This window comes from Camarhynchus parvulus, chromosome 4 (assembly GCF_901933205.1).
Source record: "Camarhynchus parvulus chromosome 4, STF_HiC, whole genome shotgun sequence".
Classification (NCBI taxonomy): Eukaryota; Metazoa; Chordata; class Aves; order Passeriformes; family Thraupidae; genus Camarhynchus; species Camarhynchus parvulus.
The window spans coordinates 28,656,323-28,683,811 of record NC_044574.1 but is presented as its reverse complement, the minus strand read 5'-3'; the positions used below and the strand labels follow the sequence as shown (position 1 = coordinate 28,683,811).

Genomic DNA, 27,489 nt, shown 5'->3' with positions numbered 1-27,489 from the left:
ATATTGTAGGTATATTTTTAGGTCTACTCAGAATTCAAGTCTTAGAGCAAAAGAAACCTTCTGCTGTTGAAATATAGTAATTAATTCAAGAATATTTAGTAATGAGACATAGTTGTCCCAGACAGTGTCCTTGATCTTATTTTGATAGGAGATAAATGCATTATCTGTTTTACACATTTTTAGTGAGATCTTTCACCTTTGCTGGAGGTTTTCTGTTGGAAAGACTTTTGCTCCCTAGTTCTAGGCTATTTGCCTTACACAATGCCAAGTAAACCATCTTCAGAGAAGGAAAGCAAAATGTATGTGAGTGAGTGACAAAAACAATGGCATTGGAGAAACCAGTAAACAAGGATAGGCATGATGATTGTCAGTGAGTGGAAAAAAGGAGGCAAATTTCAAATGCCTAAAAACATATGGAGGCTATTTCTATTAAATGTAAACTGAGGGTATAAATAACCTGTATGTGTTCAGTCATTAGAGGGGGGAGGTAAGAGAAATGCTGATTTTATAGTGCTGTTCCCTACATATAAATTTCTATTACTTTAACAAAGAACAAAGATCTTTATTATTTTTTTCGTCTTTTGTTTCTCCCCATCATTTTCTCTCAAGAAATGCATTTAAAATTTATTAAAGAATTGTCTTTTTCTGAAATAACTTCAATGAATGTTTACTAGAGTTGTATTTTTTTAATTGAAGAGGAATTTTCTCAATGAAAAATCTTGCTTGTCTAATGAAATCTGTGGAATTACCACATTCAACTTGGACCTAGTAATATAAATCAAAATTCAATAGAGAAGCAATCCAGATTTGAAAAACTGTTACCTGTTTTCTTTGTCTGGATTTTAAATGCCCAGTAGGAGATACCTTAGTGTCCGCTTCTAAAACAACACAAAGAACATTCCATGAGAATAAAATTTTTCACTGAGCAAGATCTGATAGAAAGAAACTCTGAAACTGTCAGATATCTAGATCAAGCCAGCAACTTCAGGCAAGAGAGAGTTATCTCAAAACTTCTAAAAGCTTGGTATCTCAATTTAAGTAATCAAAATAACCAGAATGTAAAATGCAGCAGATATTTCTTTACTGTGTTTTTGCCACACAAATATATTATTTCCATTCTCTGTAAAATAATTGTTCTCCAAAATATGGAGACAAACATTCGGCCAAACCATTTCTGAAAAATTTGGATCTGTAAGTGTTCCACATTTGTATGTGAAAAAGCAGAAATCCAGAGCTTCACAGGATGTTGGTCCAGATTTTGATATAGAAATGAAAATGTAAATATGAAGAAACATTTAAAATTATTAATAAAGGATTTGATCAGATATTTTTTCCTAATAGTGTCAATTTGTGGTCATATATTTCAATGTGTTTTTATTTTCCAAAGTAATTTTACTGTATTTTATTTATGTATTTTAGGCACGGAAGGGGCAGTGTTTGGGCACTCTGTGGAGACACCCCATATCAGAGCAGAACCTTCCCAAGACCTCAAGTAGGTGTTGTTCAAAAAGTTGCTTTAAACTCAAATATTCTCCAAAAAAATTAAGTCTGGATTAAAAGAACAATATCTGTATAGTAATATGTGTACTGCCTATTTAATGACTCATAGATACAAAAACCCCTATAGACTCCAGTTTGTTAACTACTCAAAAGACCCCCACAGACTCCTATTGCATGAAATGTAAAATATAGTGCTTTTTATATGTGACCTGCCTCCCATACTGGCATTCTTGAGAAATATATTTTCCCTAGAGACTGGAATATTCAGGTGTTTGTAAGGTACAATGTGTGTAGTATTGTTCAATAGCATCAGGCCAGTTTGATTTTTTATAAGCTGTTACAGAATATATAGGTCAAGTTAAGTAAACTGTCCATTTTTTTCCATTTAGCAATGTTTCTGGGTTGTTGGACTTTTTAATACTAACACACACATTTTTCAAAAATTCATTATCAAGTGAGGCTACATTTCTAAATGTAAAATTTTTCTGTATATAGTCAAAGAGGAGAAATCAGTAGATAGTAAAATATTAAGTTTAAAATTTACTAGGGAATTTGTAGACAAGAAAACTTGGAAGGTTTCAAGTGAAAGTGGTTTTTTTTTTGAAGTGCATGTATGTGCATTGCTAAGTACTAATCTCTTGATTTATGTGGATGTGATTCATCATGAGAATCACGGAAAATCAAAGGTCCTTCCTCTTGTTACTCCCAGCAGAACTGGTGAGAAACAGTATAGGCTTTGACTCAATTCTACTGTGATTTTTGAACATTATATAACTATCTCTTTACCTGCCCAGAAGTGTTTCTGATTGATTGCTGCAGAAAAGAATGGTTAAATTCTCAGCCTTACATTTGCAAAGGCACTGACCAGCATCAGTGTTGCAGAAATCATTTGCAGGAAGCTGCCCTTGTGGAGAGGTTTGACCATTTTACATGGAGTGTGTGAAGTAAATGATTGTGTTTGACCATTTACACTAAACATTTTAAAGTAATGTATAGCTTTGGGTTCCTCCAGAGGATATCATTCACTGGATTTCTATCTTAAAAATCTCTGTCCCCTTCCATGACTCCTGTCAGTCCTTTGTGGAAAATAATTGTAAAGCCCTTTATTAGTGGCAATCACCAAGGTGATATGATCTCTAATCAGAGGAAGTTCAGCAGAAATCAAAGGAACATAATAAGCTTTTTTTTTTTTTCAGGGGACCAGTAATTTTCCTTCTTCTACTTCTTTCTAATTATTAAATAATGAGTGAAAATGTATGGTAAAACAGATAGTCCTCTGTCTTCAGGATTATTTTTAAGTAAGGTTAAAATCACATCACATTGCTTCTGAAATTCACACATGGGTCATTCACCCCTCCAGTCTTTTGTCTTTATTCATTGACATTATTCCTATTGTTGCTTAATGATTTTAACTCCACTGTTACTTCAGTTCATTTTTCCAAGATGGACTTAAATTAGTAAGCATTTGGCATTCAGCTTTCTGCCCTCAAATTAATAATTATTTTAACCCATACCTCTCATTCAAAAAATTGAAGAATCAGACACCCTTGGCGTTGGGTCAGGTAACTTTAACTTACTTGTAAGTAATTTATTCTTAATATATTCAGTCCATATTATGTTCTGCAAGTCTTTGTACACATGTTCTCCTCTGTATTAGTTGGATTCTGTCATATTCTTTTTTAAAACGCTCAAGTCAATTTAGTAATTTTAAAATGATGACAATTACTTTTAGGACATTTCAGAGGGCTGGTCTGGGTCCTATTACTTTTTAATGTTTTAGAATGAACTTACCTAAGGTGTCCAATAATGGCAGTCCTAAAATCACCTAGAGTATTTTTCCAAGTGCTGCATCTCTGTATCTTTGGATGGTTAAACTTAATGGTAAGTGTAGAATGGGAGTGTAAAAAGTTTGCTGAATAAATATTGTTCGTTTTTTCAATGGCCACAATTGAATCAATTTGACAGCAAATTGCAATGCATTGGTGCAAATATAGTAGACTATGAGAATTATTGAATACAGGGCTGAAAGATAATGGAATATACATTAGATCATTAATTAAAGGATAAATCACCCCATATTTTTCATATTGGAATATGTATTTGTGGTCAATTAATAAACCTTGGACTTTTTTTCTTTTCTCCCAAATAAAATATCCTGGAAACCTACTCATAGCCTTGTATATGTAAAATGATTGGCATTGACTGGATTTTAAAAAGTGGAATAATGACCACCTTGATTATTCTGAATGAAGCATAAATAGAAAATTTGGTCTAAGAATTTGATACCCACAAGGATCATAGTGCTTCCTGGGATTTTAGTTTAATCCATCATGGGCAGGAAGACAAAAATATAAAGTCAGATTCACATTATCTCCACATATCTGAACCTTGCCTCGGACACTCTTAGCTCTATAGCCAGATTTTGAGGTCTTCATACAGAGAAAATCACTTTATATTTACTATTAAAATTGTGTTGTATAAAAATAAACTTGAGTTGAGTACTAATACAATTAATTCCTATGTTTCCAACCATTTGGGTCACATCTTTCTCCTTTCTTGCATATTCAAATAATTGCTAGAAAGGTTTTGCTTTCAGGCAGTGCTGTTATACAATCCTTTGTGAAAGCTTTTTTGTCAAATCCCAAAAACTAATTAAAGATGACTTTCATTAGTTGGGATAAGTAGCATAAAAGAATCATGCATTAGAATCTGGAAAATGAATTATATCTTAATAATTTAATCTTCCTGTTTCTCTCGCTACTGTTTCTCACAGGAACACAGTTAGGAAAACTAAACTGCCAATATATTCCCCAAATACTGGTTTTAGGCCAATAGTGCATTAAAATATGGTGCACTAATAGGCAATATCCATGCACAAAATAGACAGACAGTAGTTAAATGCAGATAACTTTGCCCTCAATAACATCCTTAATAAGGGGATGAAATATTTTTTGTTGTCCTCTGGAGATAACTACAAGTTCAAATTTAAAAGTTTTTTTGTCTCCTATGTCATGCCTTGCACAGCACAATCAGTTAATCCTGCAAGCTAATGCTGGGAATAATGAGATGAAAATTGATCAAGTGGCAAGGAACCGTGCAAGATAGTTGGATTCTACTTTACCTCTGCTAAGAATTAAAAATATTCCTGTCTTGCACAGGAGGTCTGGTTTATTCAGAGTTGTCTGATGGTTTGTAAGAGACACCTTTTGTGACATTTAAGGGATGCTTTATTAATAGGTCAGAATATTATATTTTGTAAAAGCCTGGAGCCAGAAAACACATCAAATTTTGACCTTAACTTTTTAGTCATCCGAGCATGTTGAGAGTGACAAAATCTCCATTACTCTGTCATCTATTTTGAGCCAAAAATCAAATAATAAACAAAACCTCATCAAAAAGTAGATGCAGCAGAGTAAAAAAACTTATCTCCCTTCCTATGCTGTTCTAATGATGTCAGATTCTAGTTACTTTCAGTACCCTTTTTTAACAAAATAGAAATAATTATTTTTTTCATAATTTGTGTTAGTTATTTCATTGTTTGGGCATGGATATTGACATGGATATTGTTTGCTTAGTCGTATCAGTAGCTGTGGAAAATATGATTTTTTTAACATACATGTTCATACAAAAATAGGTATAGATATAGTAAAATTTGAAAAATTTCCAACATTTAAGCTTCTCTTTTAAAAACACGTGCTCTTCTCTTTTTAAATATGCATTATATACATTTATATATGTGTGTGTGTTCGAGTATATATGTGTGTATATATAAAAGTTTTTAAATATTGAAGTAAACAGAGAAGAAAGCCAAGTAATGAAAGGTTCTAATTGCTATGCAGACAGGACAGAGTAGAAACAAATGGATCTGGGTAAGACTCTTAAATTGAAAGAATAATTTGCTTTAGTGTACAGTGATGATGATTATATTTGACATTGGAAAGGGAAAGGGCTCTAGCAGGAACCAAGATACAAAGGATAAAAATATTACTATCACAAGAGGTAGAAAAATCCATTGAGTTTCATATGCTTAATTTAGGATACTGGAGCCTCCTTTTGTCCAGGCTAAAGTACCCCAGCTCCCTCAGCCACTCCCATGTCTTACAATGTAGACCCTTCCCCAGCTCCATTGCCCTTTCCTGGACTCACTCCAGCACCTCAATGTCCTTCTTGTAGCGAGGGGCCCAGAACTGGACGCAGAATTCAAGCTGTGGTCTCACCAGTGCTGAGCACAGGGGGAAAATCACTGATCTTGTCGTGCTGGTGACACTATTGCTGATACAGGCCAGGGTGCCATTGGCTTTCCTGGCCACATGAGGACAGCTGGCTCATGTTCAGCTGCTGTCACCAGCACCTCCAGGTCCTTTCCTGTTGGGCTTATGATTATATTTGCTTTATGATTATGCCATGTCATGCCTTCAGGAACCCACAGATGGGCTCCAAGCACAGCTGTCTCAGCCTGCACAGGGTTATGAGAGTAAATATATTACCCTATCAATCTCATTTACAAAGCCATATAAAGCTTGTAGCAGTAGAAAGCATTTGCCCAGCGCTGGGTTAATGAAAGACATGGCAACTTTACACTGCAATTATTGTGAAGGCAGACGAGGATATTTGTTTACATAAAGCTGCATCAGGTCTAACAGCAGGCACAGCTAGTGAGTGCTCAAGAGTGCCAGAGGGAGATGGTGAAGGTTTCTGTAGGTGCCCTCCTCTGTGCTCTTGGCTCCTGCAAGGCTTGTTTCAACTGTGGTTGCTTTTACACTGCTTCCAGACCCAAGCTGCTGCTTAATTAATTCAAATTTCACATAGGTCCAGCCTAGGACTAGGCACAACAGCCCACAATTTGTTCAAGCTTTTCATTCTCACAGAAACTGTGGGTAGAAATATTATGCTGTCTTTTTAAATGGAAGTGGAGCAAAAGTGCTCCATGCTCAGGAGATATTAGAGATACCAGAACTCATTTCTGACATGCTTTGCACTCTAAATACAGTCTTGTTTCACCACACCACCATACCTGCATTTTGCTGTAGCTTTTCTGATGAAACATGTCAGAAGGGCTACTTATATATAATATATATATATATTTTCCATTTGAGCAATCTTTAGTTTCCCATTCTTTCCTCATACTAAATTTGTCCGCAGAGATTTTTTCCTCACTCCAGCTGTTCCTTTTCCCTTTCTAGGAGTATCTCCATTTTCAGTGACGCTGTTTAACCACTTTCACAAGAAAACAAGGCTTCTTAAATTTGCTGTGTGTCTGTCTATTCTCTCCTCTTATGTCCCTGAGAGTTTGTGAAGCAGTTAGGCAGTTTCATAAAAGGTGAAAGATCTTTAGTTTTCTCTGTGTCTTCTGAAAGCTGGTGCCCATCTAAGATCAGCTCACAGTATGCGTAATTCCTGCTGTCACTTTACCCATTTGTATACACATGGCTCCAGAATACCCTCAGCTTCTGCAATGTCTTGCTTCAGTTCAGGTGAAGGCTCTAGCATATGCAGTGCATGGAGTTTGCAGCAGTGTTGTGGTTGTGAGTGCAGAAGTGTGGTTTGGGTTCTCGTCTTAGCCAGACAAAGGATCTGGAGCTCATACAGACGATATAAGAATGAGGAGACTCAGAAGTTATAAGGAATACCTGAGTTTATGAAACTCTTAGTTCTGCAGTCTACCAAAGAGCTCCTATTGCTTATATCTATAATTATATAGAGAACTCCAAAGATAACTTTAAATCATAGAGAAGAATGAATGATTTTTACATGCCTTATCCTGCAATTCACATTTTTCATTTGTTTGAATTCACTGCTAAAAATTTAAAAAGCTATTTGACTTCTTCACAATCTACTACTCAATTTTGTATTGCAGAAAGTAAAAATATCTCTCTAGTTGGGACATGGTAGTTGTCCTAAAAAAGTGACTGAAAGTAAACTCACCAAACCTTTTCTGATTTTTTTAATGATTGACTGATTTTTTTTAATTTTCTTCTTGGGTTTTTTGAGTACAATCCAAATATGGCCATTGGAAAATCTGTTCCAAGGCATCTGCTATGCTTAATCTACTGAGTTGGAAGTAGACCTGTCAGGATTTTCAGCAGAATAATTTTCCATGAGATGCTGTTTTCTTAAAATGTGGATCAAGCCATGTCACAGTTTGCCTCAGCTAAAATAGATCTGTTTATATCAGCTTAAGACCCCTTAGAGAAACAATATAGAAAATATAATTAGACAATTACAAGTGGTCTGGACTGTTACTTCCTAATCACAGGAAACTAATGGTTTTCAAAACTGAGACTCTTCAGACTCCCCCAGGCACTTTATCTTCAGATCTAACTCTTGACAAGCATTTGAACATTTTCTGTGGGCATGTGGCTTCAATCTCTTTCTGACAAGATGGATTTCTATTTTAAGGAAATATATTCTGAAAGACAACTCAGGTAATGGAGCTATTTCTGTAGAGACAAACTTCATGTAGAAATGTTTAGCAGAAAGGCAGTGCATGTATGGAAAGGGATTCAAGCCAGAATAAAAATAAGGAAGGTAATGCAAAGGGAAACATTTAGGGTAGAATGGGTTAGCTCTAAGTTGTCAGGACCATGAAAAATCCTTTTCTCATACCTTTCCTTAAGCAACTGTTTTGGATTGTCTCATATGCAGAACTTTTTCTCACAGCCTGGAAGTTTAGACTTTCAAGCATATTTTGGTATTTCTCTGGGAAATAAAAGCTCATGTCTCATGTTCTAAACCTTACATTTCTACTAATTTGAAAGGTTTGCGTTTTAGTTGACTTATGACTGCAGGATTTTTTACTATCTGAGATGCCACTTATGTTTTCTATTTGTTTTCTTTTTAATATTACTTCTGATTTGGATAGCTTTCTTGTCTTTAGCTATTCTGGCTATGCTGTCACCCATGCTAGGAAAAAATCATGCATTAAGTTCTCTTAAACCTTCCTCATATCACCTGCTTATTTAATCAAGCTCTCGCATTAAATATTTGCTTTTTCCAGCCTTTCACACTTTTCCTTGATGCTTCTTCTAGAACTCTTTCTATTCCTTTAACAACACTTCTGAAAAACGCCTCAATGACCTTTTGTTTCTTTTTATTCCTCCTCAGTAAGAAATATATATTTTTTTATATTGTCAGAAGAGATACTTTATTTCCCTATGTTGGAAATTGTTTTTTCTGATTTGTCATCTATGCCAAATAACATTAAAATATTCAGTGGTTTCAGGTGTTGCTATGACAATGTAGACCTATTGGATTTAAATCTGTGGCATGTACAGGGCAATTAGAACTCATCTTTGAGCCCAGTGAATTTGTAGGTTAGTGAGAATTTTAGAAGCTATAATAAGGGCATGCTGACACATGCCAAAGTCAGTGACATGCAGAGCATGGATATAACATGAAATGCAGTACTGAATGCCAGTCTACTATTTCGATTTAAGTCATGAAAGTTTCCTCTTTGTTTAATTTTATCATCCGTGAGTTGCACAATTGGAAACTGGGAGAAAAAAAAGGTTAATATTTATTGGTTCAGGCCAAAACTAATTTAAAAAAGCACTTATCTAACTCTCTGTTATTTAAGAGTTGTGTGTGTTGTCAAAAACCTAGAGACAAATCATGCCCAAGATTAGGTTTTAGCATGCATAAAAGTAAGTTTCCCATGAACATATGCGAATTTTGCTTCTTAAAAAGAAAACATGATGATCACTAAACAATATTAAGAATACTGAGGCCTTCAAATCTAGCCATGCTTTTCAATAATAATAATAATAATAGTAAATCATCCTGAAAATATATGCAATTTATTAAAAGCATCAGAATACAACAAGCTTCAAGAAATATAAATATTATGGCAATGATTCATGTGCATCTTGAAGAAGTGCATATTTTAATACATGTAAATGTATCAAAATATTTTAATTACTTTTATATATATACATATATATATGGTAAAATGTGCATGTATAACCTTGTAAACAGTATAAGCAATAAGGTATTGGTAGAGGTTTATATCAGTTGTTTTACTATGTAGCATGGGTTGGATATAGGGCTTAAATAGACAGAAAGCAAATAAATTATTTGCTTCTGCACAGGGGAATCTTCTATTTCCTTCTATTTTAAGAAATACTTTCCACGAGCCAACAGAAAAAAAAATAATGTGGATAAATTATATCCCATGTGAGTATGAGGGATATGCAGGAGGTAAATCTAAAATATTGCTTAAAACCCAGAAGGAAACCTTTTCTTTTGGTTCATATTTTAAATTATTTTTGTCTAATACAATCTAGGTCAGCTTGTAAACAAAATACAAAATGAAGAAAAAATGTTTCTGCATTTCCGATGAGAAATATTTTAATACCTTCAAAGGAACATATTCAAGATATTTTAAAAGTTTCCCTTTTCTAGCAATAGTTCTTTCATTATTTCAGCTCAAATTCTTATGGCTTTGATCTTATGAAATTTATCATTTTTCACAAATTAACCACTGATAATTAAGAAGAAAAAGCCCTTATCTACTATGAAAAGATCATCTTGCTTCATCACATATAGCAAATTGACCAATTATATGATTTAAAAACTCTTTTAAAAAGCCTTTTTGTCTTTCCTACAGTTCTGTAGTTTCTGTCTAATAATAGCAGTAGTTACCTTCTCCATCAGAGCAGTTTGTTGTTTGGGAAAGAAAAATTAATTTTATGAATAGGATTCACTCATAGATGTAAATGCCACTGTGACAGGCCATCAGTAAAAATGAAAGGAAGCAAATTCTCCATATGCTATTATAATACTAGACTTTTTCTTGGAGGGATGAGCATTACAATGTGGAGTGTTACAATGAGTTTATAGTAGAGATTTAAAGGTATCAGAAATATGGCAAAGAAAAATTATTATAAAGAAGCTGCATATCAAACCTAATTTATCTCAAAACATTGAGGAAATAGTCTACGTGTATAGATTTTTGCATTTGCAGCAGTATGCTGCAGCCTCTTTTCAGATGCAGATCAGACAGAGAATAACTATAAGAACAGTAAATAAGAACTGTAAAACAGATTTAGGCATTCAGTTTTACTAATAGATGGGTGTTGGTTTAAAATCTGCCTTGATGATCGTTAGTAACTCCTTGACATTTCGACCACATTATTTGATTTCCAAAGACTGCTAAGAATCTCCATTGTCTAAAAATTTTCTGTGGTGTGGAGAAGGCTGAAATTATCAACTTTTCAAGTTGACAAATTCATTGCCCAAATATATTCTTTTTAGAAAAACATGAAGTTATTTATGCTAATGTACTTCATGAAAAACTGTGATTAAACTAGACTAAACAACTCTAAGCTATACACTGTCAAAAGTTTATTCTTCAAAGAGAGACATAGTTTCTTGATGGATGTTCCTAAACAGATTTTAATTATCCACCTGCTGAAAAGTTTTAGTTAGGTCTGAGGGATTTGGGTGTTATGAAACCAGAAATATTTTTGGCTTGGCTAAGACACATTAATTCAATGCAATAAATGTAGCTTAGAATGCTTTTGTCTTTATGATTATGAAATGGCATCTGAAACCATGGAGAAATAAATGTTAATATTCCTGTAAAGTAGATTATAAATCACAATGATAAGCTGCTGAAAAATATGTAATGGAAGAATAAAATCGTTTAACATTTATACCATTCAGTTTCCTTTTAAGTTCAAGGTAAAACCTCGTTAAGACAATGGAATACTTTCAGAAAACTAATTTCTAAACTTTATAATTTACATCATTTAAAAAATATGTTTGAAGTTCTTTTTCTGCTGTCCTGTAGCCATCAGAAGTTCACAAATCAGCGCCTGAAAAGCACTTGTGTATGTCATAAAATAATTCATGATATTTAGATTCTTCTCCAGTACAAAGAACTGCAGAACCTTCTATCAACTTCTTCCTACAAAGCAGCAAAAAAAAGAGAAAGAAAACACCCTAGCAGTAGCAGACATGGATATTTTTCTATTGTATGTATTTTTTTTTCATATCAGTATCTAAAATCATGTTTTTCTCTATGTGGATAGCTGCTTTTAATAGCTCCATTTTGTTTGCTGAATAAATTCTTTCCTTTCCTTTCCTTTCCTTTCCTTTCCTTTCCTTTCCTTTCCTTTCCTTTCCTTTCCTTTCCTTTCCTTTCCTTTCCTTTCCTTTCCTTTCCTTTCCTTTCCTTTCCTTTCCTTTCCTTTCCTTTCCTTTCCTTTCCTTTCCTTTCCTTTCCTTTCCTTTCCTTTCCTTTCCTTTCCTTTCCTTTCCTTTCCTTTCCTTTCCTTTTTTCTTTTCTTTTTGTTTTTTTTTATAATTTCTTTTTTTTCCTTTCCCTATTGAGTGTTTGAGCAACATGCAACAAACAGAAATGTTTCGCAGACACCATCTCAGTGACTTTCTTTGCATGTAAATGTGGCACTTTGGTTTTAAAATGGCAATCCAGTGCTGTTCTCTGTACTTAAAAAATGCAATAGTTGAAATACTTTGAAATTCTCTTGTTCCATTGCTTGACAAACTTGATCTGGCTTTTCTGCACCAAATTCATTATGCATCTAATACCCCATTATATTCTTGGACAGCTATGACTACTCTGCTGAAGAGGGAAATACAGCGTTTTCTTCAAGCTACTCAGTCTAGATATTTTTATCATTAATATATTTCATCTTACAAAAAGCCTTTGTTCAGGTAAAGTGGAACTGTGTCCTGCCATTATATTACTAAGTTATAAACAGACTAAAAATTTTGTCTCCCTCTTATGTGCTATGCAATAAGTCTACAGCTGAACACAATCAGTATCTGAATTATTGTTTCCTAGTTCAGTACAGTTTTCATCCTGTCATTTTCCCTGTTCAGCATGTCAGCATGTTTTCTACAAAATCTTTGCATTAGTACTTCCCTTTCAAGAGAAATCTCTGCAATACTGTGAGAAAGCACAGCTAGGAAAATATCATAGCTCTGCATTAAGCCTGATGGAGGGTCTTGAGCATAGAGGAGTGAGAAGCAGAAAGACTGACAGTAGAACAAGAATTGCTTTGAGAAAAGAAGCAGTGATGTGTGTCTTAACCCTCTTATAACAGGGTTATATGAACATATTGAGTATTTTGGAGAACAGAAAAGCCATACAATACCCCCCAAATAATAGCAACATAACAGATTTTCTTTTTCTTTCTTCATACATGAAGCTACTAAGCATACCCAAAACATGAATGAGTCTGTCAAGGCAAAGTACTTTTAACTAGTTTCACATCATTTAAAACATTCAAAGGGTTTTTTTTCTCTTTATTTCGTTAAACATTTGTCATCAGTCACTAAGAAGTTTTTTGTATTAAACTGTCATTACAGAAGCATTAACAGAGATGTGCAGATTCTCAAGTACCTGTATTTCAGTATTAGTACAGTTGGATGCATTAAGTGCTAGTGCCAGAAAGCATCACTAAGCAGATAATTTTATATCAGTATATTCTTAAATGCTTAACATTTTTCTTTCTCTGTGTCATAAAAGGCAGTCGTAGAATCACACATATAATCTGGTTTTCCTTTGTTACCTTTCAAAATATGTTAATATCTACCTGCATCGTGGGTTTTGAGGCTGGGGAGTTTTTGGTGGTTAAATACAGTGCATTTTTTTCTCAGTGATTGTTTTTGTCTTTTAGACTTGAATCTCCTACTAGATCTTTGGTGATGGAAGCACCCAGGGGAGTGCAAGTCAACGCAGCTGCAGGAGACTTAAAGGCTACCTGTAGGAAAGAACTGCACTTACAGTCCACAGAAGGGGAGGTGAGTTCAGCCAGCAATGTTCTACAGCTCTGCCTAGCATAACACAAACAATGTGAGGAGGGTTTATTCAGCAGCAAGGTAAACAACATAAAAAGTGTTCTGCATTTGCCTTTGTTAAAGTAATTTTGGCTTAGCTTCTTCAACTATTAATACTTATTTCCTTTCTTACAAATATTTCAATCCATAAGTTTCATTCACACTGAAAATGAACTTAGTTAATAGAGATCAGAATTGTAAATTAAGAGTCAAAGAAAAACCTTCCATGGAACAGAGTTGGTTTCATGATACTGGTAAAAAATAACTTGGATTAATCTGTCAAAATAAAACAGAGAAGTTTGGATTAATTTAGATTAATCCATCATTAAACCATTATTAGGAGGTTTAACAAATTTGCTCTACCTGTGGTTTAACTCCTTAATCTTTTACTACCTCTGTAAGAGAGACAGAGTACTTCCATCATATGTTCTCTCCTGTTTCATTAGCATCTTGTTTCAGAGATCAATGATAAGAAATTGACATAAAAAGAGTTTGGTAAAGATTCTTCATGTGTAAACCTGTGTGAACACATGCAAATGATTCAAAATTGGGTCACTTGTTGGGATGGCAATCTCTACATTTCAGAAATGCATGAAGGATTGCTGGTATGGGAGTCCTTTCATCTTTAGACCATAAAATGGTATAACATTTAAAATAAAAAGCAAAGATCTTGTTGAAGGTTATCAAGAGCTCTCAGATTTCTATTAGACACTTTGGAAAAATTGATAGATTTCTGAATTGTTCTCAGAGGAGCTTGCTACAGTGCAGCATTTTTGGAAATCCATAATGTAAATATCTCACTGTGAATGCAGCTCTTTAGAATTTTTTTTGCCTTTTGTGTTTGTGTTTTGTATTCTCTACCAAATGTTTTTAGATGTTTTACATACTATCCAACATAAGCAAAACGAAACAAAACCAACATTCACATCTGTGGCAGATAGTCCCCTGGAATGCACACTCTGCATTACAGTGCAGACAGGAACATTTTGGCCAATATATTGCATCAAAAGCCTATTTTGATAACATTTTTTTATTCATGCAAGTATCTGTCCAATATCTATGTTTTCCTAATTCAGAGTCTCAAATATTTATATACCACATGCCCCACCTTATTGTTGAGTTTCTCCAAAATCAGCTCTTCCCCAGTCTCTTATATTTACTTACCACCTCTCTTACTGTTTCCTAACATTGCTGAGATAGAAGTAAAAAATCCAATCCTTTTTTAATAGTAAATATTATCCTACCTCATCATTGTCCTTTCTGTGGGTATTTTTGAGTCTAGAGCTTCCTGTAACCAGTCTTGTTTTCCCTTTTATAAATCCCTATCTGGCCAAATCTATTGTGTTTCCTAAATTTATTAGCATAAAGTTTACAAATAGAATATATTTCTTTGTTCTTTCCCTTTGTGATATTGCCAGAGGGGAAAAGTAAAACTTGAATTAAAATTAAAGTATAAGAAAAGAGAAGCCAACAGCAAGACTGTTACCTTTCTATACTCTCCCATTATTATTTAGGCAATGCTTGTTTCTGTATTCTCTTTGTTTTGCATCATGGACCTCTTCATACAAATATTTTGTCTGTGGATCTGTCAGGTTTTTTTCTCTAGATTAACATTGCAATTTAATTGCATGATTTCTCATTTTTCTTAAGTATTTACTATATCTTGTTGGAAAAGTAGTTTTGGAAACAATGTCCTATGACCTAAGTTGTACTTTGACAATGGGAATCCAAGAAAAATATATAATGCTTATGTTATGTATTATTCAGAACTGCAATTCAATTCGGTATTAAATGATTTGTAGTAAAAAAAAATGCCAGTGAAAAGCTGACTTTTCTGACCTTCTTATTAAAAATCACTATTTTCTCTGTGTGATAAGACTTTGCACATCTACGATTTTGTACACAGATGTTAGATTGAACATTATCAGAAAACAAATTACCAACCTTTCTCCACCCTTTCCCAATGAAGTGTTCAACAAATATACATCTGACAAAGTTCAAAGTCTTGAATGCTTGCAATTTCAGTAAGATCTGAAATTAACTGTAGCCAAAATCCACAGAAAAATTCTATTCTGCTGTCTGACCAATGCCTCTACAATCCACTGTTTAATCTCTTCCACTGGAGAGGGTTAGAGGAAAATGCAGAAACACTTTGGAAGGCTTATAACAGGCACCAGAGCATTAGCTGTTGTGCAAAGTTAGTACGGCCATGTTAGGGGATTGCTGGACTAATTACAGCCTGGTGTGAGAAACCAGGGTAAACATCTGATGGATTAAATATCTACGCAACAAAATATTGATTGCTTTTCCTGCTCACAGTCCAACAGATAAACCACATTAGCAGACAGTATAAAAAATGCTTAAAGGTTTTATCATTATTCATTTTTAAGAAAACACATTCTAAAATGACAAAATATCTGCATTAAAAATAATCATTTTAGCTTAAGAATTGAATGCCTTATAAGTCAGGTTTCCTCCACAAATAAATTAGTGTTGCCTTTGTGAATTGGATCTGTGAACCATTTTCATAATAAGACAATTTGTACTAGAAAGACATGCAAAGGCTTTTGTACCATTTTTTTTTCTAGTTAGTGAAATTAAAGTTTTAATGTTTGAAAGCTTTTTCAAAAGCTCATCAAAGATATTTGAATTAGTATTTCCTTTCTCTAGCAAAGTTATTGCCCTATTATGACAGATAATGTGGCACCTGGAATCAGCCAGTTACAGAGCATTATGCAATTACTGACTATGAAAAATAGATTTTCCTTTTATTTAAGAATAACTTCAGAATATTTTTAAGAACATAAATGTGTTTATGAAATACTTTTCCTCTAGCTTTATTTCTATGCAGTATAATCTTTAGCCTCCCACATCACAAACTGAATGCCTCTGCAAGCATCCTGAATTCTGCTGTTTGATACATTTTCTTTTTATTTACTGCAGTATTATAATAATCCTTTTAGCCCTATTACGCATCATAGTGTGTGATCCCAGACTGAATACTGGTGGCTGTAATTTAGTTCAGATTCTGCTGCCCTTTCTAAAGCTCTTGAGCTGCACCCTTGTGAGCCCAGGCATCAGCAGAATCCTTTGATTCAATTATAACTTGGCATTTAATTGTGAACTATGTATTATTCTATAAATAAACCATAACCAATGGTTTAAAGCAGCAATCATTTACAAGGAACGTGAAATGTGAAGCTCCAGGCTACAGCTGAATCCACTGGTTCACATAGAAGAAAAAGATAATTTCTTGTCTGGAAATTCAGGACAATGACTGCTAGTTCACTACTGCTTTTTCAAATAAGAGTGCAATGCAAAAGTACAAGTCAATTTTGAATTCTGTGGATACTTTATTTTATTAGACATAAAAATGTTCGTTGAACCTGAAACACATAAGTGTATCAAGATAGCAAGGTGAAAGGTCTATTTGATGGTGTCCACTCATTGGCCTAACAATTAATTGTAATAGTTTTGACCATCCAGAATCACAGAATGGGTCAGGTTGGAAGAGGACTGCAATGGGTCATCTGGTCCCACTTTCCTGCTCAAGCAGGATCATTCTAGAGCACACAGGATTGTGTCCAGATGGTTCCTGAGTATCTCCAGTGAGGGAGACTCCACAACTTTTCTGGGCAATCTGCTATGGTGTTCAGCCACCCACATAGTAAAGTTCCTTTTCATTTAGGAGGAACTTTCTGTGAAAGAGTTTCTGCCCATTGCCTCTTAACCTGTTGCTTGGCACCACAAAGAAGATCCTGGATCCATTCTCTGAGACCCTTTGTGCAGATACTCATAGATATTGATGAGGTCCCCTCCCAGATGTCTATTCTTGAAGTTGAACAGGCCCAGATCCCTCAGCCTTTCCTCACAAGAGAGATGCTCCAATCCTTCACTCATCTTTGTTGCCCTCCACTGGACCTGCTCCTGGAGCTCCATGTCTCTCTTGCCCTGAGGAGCCCAGAGCTGGGCACAGCACTCCTGATGTGGCCTCACCAGGGCTGAGTAGAGGGGCAGGGTCACCTCCCTCAGCCTGCTGGCAATGTTCTTCCTAATGCCCCCCAGGACACCACTGGCCTTCTCATCCCCATGGGCACACTGCTGGCTCGTGGACAGTTTGTTGTCCACCAGAACCCCCAGGTCCTTCCCTCTGCAGCTGCTTTCCAGCAGGTCAATCCCAGCCTGTGCTGGTGCATGGGGTCACTCCTCCCCAGGTGCAGGACCCTGCACTTGCCTTTGCTGAATTCCAGAACGTTTCTCTCTGCCCATCACTCCAGCCTGCGGAGGCCCTTCTGCAGGGCTGCCCAGCACCCTGGGGTATTGGCTGCAGCAGTCTCTGAAGCAGAATGCTGCTGAATAGGCTCAGCTTGTGGGAATCTTGAGCAGCTGCTATATGTCTTTCCAAGGAGCTTCTATGCAAGTTATGCTTTGCACTTTCATTGCATCCTGTTGACTGTCAAAGATTAAGTCAATAAAAGGAGAAAGATACACAAAGGCTTCTCATTTTTACAAATGTATTCTTATTAATCACCTTGTCTATGACCTTTTTCCTATTTACCTTACCTCTTTACCTTTATGCCCTTGTATTTCCCTGTCAAATTATACTCTATCATAGTATCATTTGTAGAGTATATTTTGTTGTTTCTGGCATAATGAGGCTGATCCCTCAGTATGGTAAGGCTTATATAGCTGTCACATTAAAATGAGCAATATTCTTTAACAGACAAAGTTTACTCAAAATCAGTGTGGCAGACAAGAGGCCAAGTTTATATTTACTGTTTTAGCACAGCACATTTAATGAATCACACAGACAATATTATTTTGTAGAGCCTAACGAATGCATATAGTACTAACATTTAATCTATAATCCTAGCCAGTTCTAAATCCAGGAGATGCATTTAACACAGTGATTGATAATTAAGATTTATTAATATTTAATAAAACTGTAGTAATCTTCACTTGTAAGCTCAAGTAACTATACCATTTTAAAGTATTTGGTGGCATTTTTGTGGATGTTTTTTGTGTTCTGAAACAGAAAGTAAAAAAGAAATGGGACTTTTTAAATTAAGTAGATACACTGAAATTGAATTACCTTGCTGTACATGCTGCTTGCCATTACTATGGATGAATGGTTGATCAAAGAAAAAACGTTTCATAGATGAGTTCAATTCAACCAAGTTGTGTTTATCTGAGATGAAATGTATGCAAAAAAAATTAAATGTTTGTGTGCATGAATTGAGTTCATTAGACAATTAGCAATGGCAGGCTCTAGAGCTCAGAGTCACTCTTTATTCACCAAAAATTATCTAATACATGTGATGCATTTTGTTTTCAAAGCCTTTTTCATGGCATTAAGCAGTTGCCTTCTTACTGTTGTCTGTGAAGAAAGAGATTAGTGAAAATGAAGGGAATTTTTTCTGTATTTTTTTTAATTATAGGTTTAAAAAATCTATTAGGGTGTTTTGACAGATACTTAAAATCAAATGTATATTATTTAAAAAAAACACTTTCATTTTCAAACCAGTTATTCATGTGTAATTTATTTATAGAAAAAAACAATATTAAAAATAGTTTACAATCAAAAATACAAAAGCAAAGCAATTTAACTGACAACACCCATATTTAAAATGTTTTTTCATGGCTAAATTTTCAAGATTCACACCATAAGAAATCTTATTAGAAAGGTAAAAAGACCTTGAATAATTTATTATATATCTTTAATATAATGTACCTTCTAATGATTATTTAAATGGTAATTAAGTTTTTGTACTCTGTAAATTAAGAACAAATATTTCAAGTATGTTTTCTTTTCTGGATTATGTACATAAACCACAAAGAAGTCACATATATCAAAGATTGAAAGAATTTGCAAAGACTGAAAATTATTTCTGTAACAGAAAGAACAAATACACCAGAGAGTGTTTTTCTTCAGTAGGCACCCTTATATTGTGTTTGGGTTATAACTCAGAAGTACCAATATATACTTTTGTGTATTAAATTTACAAAAATTTGTACTTAAAATGAAACCTTACCCTCATAAACATCTCTTTGGTACTGATGAGACAAAACATAAATTCTTCCATTCAGGAATGAACTGTACACTTCACTGGTGTACAGTGTTATTTTTAATGTATGAATATGTTATTTTTCAAATCCTTTTCAGTTGTCAGTAGCTGTAGCCATAACATGGAGATGGGAATGGAGGCAATGCTGCCAGGGTGGCTGTGCTCAGGTGTACCAGGTATAATCTTTAGAAAGAGAACACTCACCACACCAGGCCACTCTTAGGCCTGAAGGTCTCATTTGTCTTCTGGTCAGCTGATCCTAGCACTGTAGAGAATACATTTTCAATACATAGTTTGTGCTAGATATTTTGGTCTTCTCTGAATGTTTAGTATATTCAGTTTTATTTCAGCCATTGCATTAATTTCATGTTTAACTGTTCCTCAAAACTATTAATCATTATGACCAGTATGGTCCCAGATATTGTGCCACCATGTGCTTAAATTTTCCAGTATATATATGCTATCAAGTTAATATTTTAATTTTTCATTTTGACTTTTTGTTCCTTTTCTCAGAACTATCATTTAGATTTAATGAAAGCCACAGATAAGTGTTAGAATAAATGGTCCATGCAAACTAAAGTACTTCAATTTATGCTATAGTTCATCTTAACCTTGAATATTGAAACACATCAACATATGAAAATTATATAGTTGAATCTAGTGACCTAATCTGTATAATCTTCTTTGTAGGATGCTTCTGATGGCGTATGCAGAATAGCAAAAAGACTAAGACCAAACCTTGCATTACTGTAATTCAGAATAATTGAATATTTAAGGGAATCCAAAAAGTTCATTTAGTGAGACATCACTACAGTGTCTTCTCATACTGGTTGATTAATACCCACCTATCAGATTTCCTTCTTTTCTTTCACACTTCCCCCAGTTTCCTTCCATTTCTTATCTACATTAGACCTGATATATGCCTTTGCAGCCCTATACAGTTGCCTGTTTAATTGAAGAGATCATGGATACAGAAAATTCTTCATTGTCTATAAATCCGAAGTTTTTAATTTGGCTGTATCAACTTAAACTGTCATTTTCTGTCTTGACTAAGACCCATCGGAGAATTTTATACATGACAGGTTCATATCTCTGTATTTAAGGCTTGTACAAGTATTTGATTTTTTTACCTCATGCCTACATATTTCCCACTGAAGGTTTGCTCCTTCAATTAATTCTTTGTTTTGTAGATAATCTATGTTTTCTGGCTTGCCCTCCTCTCCCTTTCCCTCTCACTGTTCAGATTAGCAATACAGTCTGATGAGCAGATGAATGGCAGATCTTCGTTAGCAAAAACTGTATATAAAAAGTGTACCATTTTTCCATTCTTATCACATACACTTGGCTGATTCAGTTTGATTATTTAATTAGTCAGAAATCAGATCTACTTTTAAACAATATAGTACTTATATATTTTTTTCTGTACTAAGATGCGCATGACAAAGCAATGATCTGGGATTTCTAAACCTTAAGTATTCAGAGAGCATGATGCTGCTCAGCATTCTGCTCTCCATGAAATAACATTTCTCTGAGTAGCAGCTGCCTTTTCCATCTCGCAATCTGCCAGTCAGTCTCCTACAATGTTTCAAGAATGAATGAAGGCTTTGGTTTTATTTGTGCCCATTTATCTGCTGAGGAGTGAGACTCTCAGAAAGACCATGAGTGGCCTACATTGCCTTGATGCATGTGAGGTATTAAATGGCTTATCTCATACCTCTCACAGCAAAACAGATTAGAGAAAGACCATGCACACATTAACTACTGTCATCTAGCAGCAGTGTTCCCTAGAAACATCATACTGTTTAATTTTTTCTCTTGCCACTTCTTCCCTTCTCTTTAAACACCTGATAACATCAGGCATAAAACAGTAAGTAGTTTAAGTTTTGCTGGTGTTGGAGGACTTTTCAGCTATGAATTTCAGTTTTTAGCAGATCAGAGGACAGAAAACATATATCCTCAAATATGTACGCTGAAATCCCTAATGTGTTGGGTTACTCTGGTAGTATATTTGGATTTCTGCTTAGCTAATAGATAGGAATGTTGCATCTCTAAATTTTGTCTTTCATTTGTAACCCTGACAGCGTATGTACAAGGTAGATTTTAATACTGGCTTTAAACCGTCTTTATTAATCCTCTTCAACACAGGCTGCACCAGGATGTAGCTATAGGGATGGGATTAAATTGGACTCACTGCAGCAAATATCACCCTCTCAAGAAGCCCGTTCAATTTTTCTCAGACACCATATCCTAGTACCGACACTGCTCACCAGATGCTCAGGGATGCATGCTGGGACAGGCCTGGATAGCTACCACACTGAATTATGATACCAGATAAACCTGGACTGTTGTACATCACGGTGTGAAGTTTGTAAGTACCAGTGGAAAAGCCTGCACAGCTATGCTTATTAAAGATCATTTCATTTAATGAGCAAAATAACTGAACTACAGTGTATTGTAATGCACACCAGAGCAAAGTGCTCTAGATTAAAGTCTTGGAGCAGTACACTACAGAACACCTGCAATGGTAGATTGTAGAAGTGTAGCTGTCCTGATGTAAACAAACAGAAAAATTATTGAGCTTGCAGTAAATAATAGAATAAATTTCAAGAGATTTAACTCCAGCCAGGTCTCTGACACATAGGCTCTCTGAATTTTTGAGTTAATTTTTGTTTGAATCAAAACATGTCTTTTAGAACCCATTTAATTTTGTATTACAGATTTCTCATGAACCTTCCCCATCATGACTGCAGCTAAGCTTTTAAAATGGCCAGTCACACCATCTGCCAAAAGTATAAAGAGCTCATCCTGTATTTTGGTGGACTGCCTTACATGCATGTCTTCTATATTAAAGTGCTTTTTATATTGCATATATGATATTCTAATGTCTCCAGCTTCCATAGAAATAGTCTTTTTCTTTTCTTCTTTGGTATTCCAAGTATATCAAGGTGTGGTGGTTTTGGCTGGGACAGTGTTTATTTTCTTCACAGTGACTGGTATGGGGCTGTGTTTTGGATTTCTGCTGAACACAAGGTTCATAATGTAGAGGTGTTTTTGTTATTGCTGAGCGGGGCTTACACAGACCCAAGGATTTTTCTGCTTTTTATCCTGCCATGCTGGGGAGAAGACTGGGGGTGCATGGGAAGCTAGGAGGTGACACAGTCAGGGCAGGTGACCTCAACTGACCGAGGCGTTCCATACTCTATGACATCAGGCTTTCTATATAAAGCTCCTGGGGGAAGAAGGAATAAGGGGAAGGGCCTTTGGAGGGCTGATGTTTGTGTTCCAATGTCACCATTATACAATGATGGGGCCCTTCTCTCCTGGAGATGGCTGAACACCTGCCTGCCCATGGGAAACAGTGAATTCATTCCTTATTTTGCTTTGCTTGTGTGCATAGCTTTCACTGTTAAACTGTCTTTATCTCAACCCATGAGTTTTCCAGCTTCTACCCTTCCAACCTCTTCCTGATCTTTCTGGTGGGGGAGTGAATGAGTGAATGGCTGTGTGGCATATGGCAGCTGGCTGGGGTTAAACCATGGCACAAGGCTTACTGAAAGTCAATATTAAAAGTCCAAAAGGCCACTCAGATTTTTTTAGCTCTATTTGTTAAAAGTTATCAAGAACTACTGGTTAAAAGTATGTGACATTACTGGCTCCAGCTTAATATCCTATGGAATTACCGTTGAAATTGAAAGTATTTTATCACAGTCATGTTCTGACATCAATTTTTGATCTTTCTCCAGGTACAGAACTATGCTGAGCATTATTCAGTACAAAAGATATACTTACACAGACCTCGCATTGTTAAATGCTACTGGATTTTTATGCAATGCTATTGATAACTCTACTGTTACTACTTTAATAATGGACCTGTTACCATTTGTTTTTGCTTGATATGAGAAGTGAAAGAGTATTTTTAATTACTTGTCACTCCATTCATTATTGTGTCCTTTGTTTCCTTCCCACATTTTACCAGTTCCTAGTTGCTAGTTTGTTATTAAATTCTTTTCCCCCATCTGTTATTTTGTTTTCATATTATATTTGCTATAGTTACTTTCACATTTACTCTTAGCTGAGATGAATGTTTTAACATGTGTAATCTTTTTTTTTCAGTTGTAATTCTAGCAAAACATTATTAAAGTGTTGCCAACACCATCCACATTTCTTACATAAAAACTATTTCTTCAGGGGTTGTGACTACTAATTGTCTCAGGTTACAAATACTGGACTTTCCAAGCAACATTGTGAGTCTAAATACATCATCCCTTTGTTATGTAAGTTACAGAACAAAGGTAATAGTTTGTTACATTTTAGTTTTGGGATCACTTCCTCTGTCAGTCACAATGTGAATTAAAGCAGGCATTGTGACATGCAGATGTCACCTTTGCCTCTGAGATTCTTCCTTTCTGTCCCTTTTGGTGAGTATTTCCTTCCACGACAGTATGATTACTGTGGGAGCTGGAGAACTTAAAATGATGGGGAGTTGTAGTGTTTGGGGCTACTTTCAGACTATATTACCTTCAATAATTCCAGTCATTAACAATGCTTCTGCTGTGGATGGAAACATGAATGTGCATCAGTCTCTGTATGGAATTTAATCCAGACACTTTATTTTTTTCCCAGCCTGCTATTCCTGACTTCTTTATGGCAGGAGCTCAGTAGTGCTTCTGCCCTGCTTTGCTGCCATATATTGCTTATTTTATCATAAAATAATGCTTGTCTCCTATCGAATAAAAAAAGCAATGTTTTCCATATTTCTTTAGGTTCTTTACATGTACTGTGAACATTGTGGTACAACGACGTCAAGTTGGCTTCATTGATTTTAGATAACATATTAAAAACATTAGCAAGTGTTTAAGGAACTCACATTTTCCTAAGCTCCAAGTGTCACCTCCAGAGCTTAATGTCATTTTGATTTGTTACCTGTCTTCTAGAAGTTCTTAGTCTGTTCCTGAGATAATGACTGGTTTTACTTTAGCTCTTATTTACTCTTTCCATAAATAAAAAATAAATTCTCAGCAGCTGGACACTCATGTTTGAATCAGTAGAAGACATGCAGTTTTCTGCAAATGTAAGTATAAGTACTGGAGAACTTAACAGAGATTCATTAATGTTACTGGTATCTACAGTTTCATACTGACTCATGTTATTTCCAATGGCAGATTGAAAAAAACATGAAGTTTTTTAATCATACTCCATGTTCAAAAACAAATGGGAATATCTTGATGGCCTTCTTAATAAGACTTTAACCTGAAATCTTTCCTCCTCTTAATTTAGGTCAAAAACGCTCTTTATTTTGTGCATATGTCTTTGTAACCTCATTTAATTATTCTCTGAAAGTAGCTACTGTTAAGCCCCTACAATTTAGCACAGTTCAGCACATTTTCAACTGCTTACAGGAACACGCTGGGGAATGTGCTTTAATATCACTTCACACTTATTAAAATACAAATTCTGCCAGAGCAAGTATATGTTTCTGCCATGAATGAATAAATGTTAATCATAAAATGTACAAGTGAAAATTCAACCTACTCAAGAATCTTGTCTAAATGTTTTTGTATAATAATATTTGTACCTGAATAAACATGTCGATGAAGTAATTGCATATATTGTCATAATGACTATTAATGCAGAAATGACTATACAGAGATGAAAACCAATAAGTGTTGACAGCTTTTTTGCTTCTAAAAAGAGTAATTTCTAATATATATTTATAATACTTCTAATAAAATATTTCTAAAATTTAAAATATATTCTAGAAAATCACAGCGCCTCCAAGCACTTCTTTAAAATATGTCTCACTGCTGATAGAAATTTATGTATTCTTTTTTTTCTCCCTCTTTTTAGATATTTTTAAACGCAGATACAATCCGCCTGGGAAATCTACCAGTGGGGTCCTTTTCATCCTCCTCCTCCTTCTCCTCCTCCTCCTCCTCCTCACCCAGCTCTTCAGCTCCTCGCCAGACTATCTATGAGCTCTGCGCCTGCCCCAATGGTAAACTCTACCTGTCCCCAGCAGGAGCAGGCTCCACATGTCAATCCAGTAGCAACATCTGCTTGTGGAGCTAGAAGGACTCAGTTTTATCCTCACACCAGAATAGCCTTTGGTTACTATCCCTCTGCTTCACAGTTCAGTTCTGTTTCCCTTGTGACAAGCCCGACGCTCCAAGCAGCCTGCAGAACAACTTCTTCCACTGTAAGCAGGAGTTCAGCACTGCCTTCTCCTGTGGTTTGTGCTGCCAGTCAGCACAGAGATGGGAGAGAGAGATCCACAAAACAATGTATTCTTCATCAGGAAACCAAGAACATAAGATCACCTTATTTTCCAAAAGGGACAATAACACAGGTGCCTTTGCTACTTGAAGTGAAGCACATAGTTTTAGATTTTTGCAGGACCTGGATATGAACTGCACATAAATATATATCTAGAGAGACAGAGTACATTAATTTACCCAGAATCTGATGGTGAGATGAATTGGTTCCCCCTGTATGATAAATAACTTTACTGTCTGAAAGCACAATTTTCCATTCATCTTTTTGGAAGTAAACTTTTATCCCTGAATTTTAAAATTTTAAAGCATTGTGTGATGCTTGCTTTACTAAAAAAATTCAGTAAATGGTTTTTAATACAAAAAGAGACAGAATTCCTCCCTGAGTTTGGTTTCTTTAAAAATGTGTTGTTACTATTTGTCTACTAAGTCTAGGGTTTTGTACACTAGGTAAATTTTGGAGATGCTCAGCAATATTCCTTTAAAAGTTAAAAAGAAATGCTCTTGTTCGTCAGATCTGAATGACCCTATATAATATTTTCGTGGCCATTGCATGTGAAGCGATTGCTTTAAGTAGAACAAACAGTTTCTGGAAAAGAAGAACAGGATAAAGAAGGAAATTCTGATTATATGTTTATCAGTGTATTGCTCTTCACAAAGTTCTTATAATTGGCAAATACAAAACCAAGGGAGAAATCTTCAAAGGTACATCTTGCCCATTTTCTGACTGTGTCTATCTGCTGCCACTTGAACACAGAACAAACATTGGTAGTAATGTAACGTGTGGTGCTGAGAAGCAGTGCACTAACAACTTGTATGACATTCACATTTATTATTCTCTTTTGTTTACCATCTGTTGCTGAGGTTTCAAAGTAATAGTAGTATATATAAAACCACATATTAAACAACATTCAGTATTAAAAAGTACATCAATATTACATTGCCTTTACCAGGTCTTTGTTTAAATTATGCACTCAGATCTCACTACTGACTTTCTTTTTTGCCAAGTTTCATGTGGGATTTCTTTCTTGTATCAATGTTCATACTTATTTGGCTTGATTGTTAATTGAAATCTTATAAAAAATGCTTTGGTATGCTGCTGGTAAATTTGTCACAGCATTGATTAACAAGAGTATCTTGAAACTTGCAGAACCCAGGAAAGTAAAACAATATAAAAATGTTTCCTATTGCAGAAGATGGCTTGATTGTGTGAGGTAAGTGTGCTTTTTAATTCTACTATTTAAATTACATCACCTTGCTTGTATTTTTAGAGGCTTCTGAATCTAAGGTCACCAATGAAATGAGAGCTTTTGCAAAGTAAATTTAAAGCCAGGGGAGATGGTACAAGGTGGGTATTTCTACACACTTTTTAAAAAAATATATTTTTAGAGGAAAAAAATGAAAATGAGCAAACTAGTATGGCGATTGCCTTGGCATCTTATTACCACCTAATAAGATTGACTTGGTTTTCACTTCAGGGGAAATTCACTCCTATGCAGAAGACCAGCACAAGACGTGTCAACGGCTTGACTGGTGCTTGCCTTACCATTGGCTCTCTTCAGAGGTGTGAATTTTACCCCATAGCAAGAGGTCTGTATATTTGCTGGTTTTAACAGTTAAATGAAGATTTTGAGTTGATTATTTTATGTCTTCAAAAGAAGGCTGTTAACAGCTGAGTTGTTGTCTATTTGAGATTTTTCTTTGAAGGAAATTATACTAGAAAATATTGCAAAGAAATATATTAGAACATGAGGATTTTTCCCATAGTAAGAGGGGCAAAAAGAGTTACAGATGACAAAGAAGGTGACAATAAAACATTAAAAAGTGTAGCCATAAAATACACTCTTATA

General features: G+C 35.0%; 1 protein-coding gene across 4 annotated transcripts in view; it reads left to right on the top strand.

Moving 5' to 3' along the window:
* The window catches only part of SGCZ (sarcoglycan zeta), a 390,471-nt gene extending 363,243 nt beyond the window's left edge, over window positions 1–27,228 (top strand). For all 4 annotated transcript variants that reach the window (XM_030947340.1, XM_030947339.1, XM_030947341.1 and 1 more), the window contains 3 exons: window positions 1,420–1,492; window positions 13,146–13,269; window positions 25,218–27,228. In XM_030947340.1, the coding sequence (XP_030803200.1) occupies window positions 1,420–1,492; window positions 13,146–13,269; window positions 25,218–25,439 (419 nt within the window). In that variant the 3' untranslated portion in view covers window positions 25,440–27,228. The remainder of the gene's footprint in view (window positions 1–1,419; window positions 1,493–13,145; window positions 13,270–25,217) is intronic.
* The last annotated feature ends 261 nt before the right edge of the window (window positions 27,229–27,489 follow it).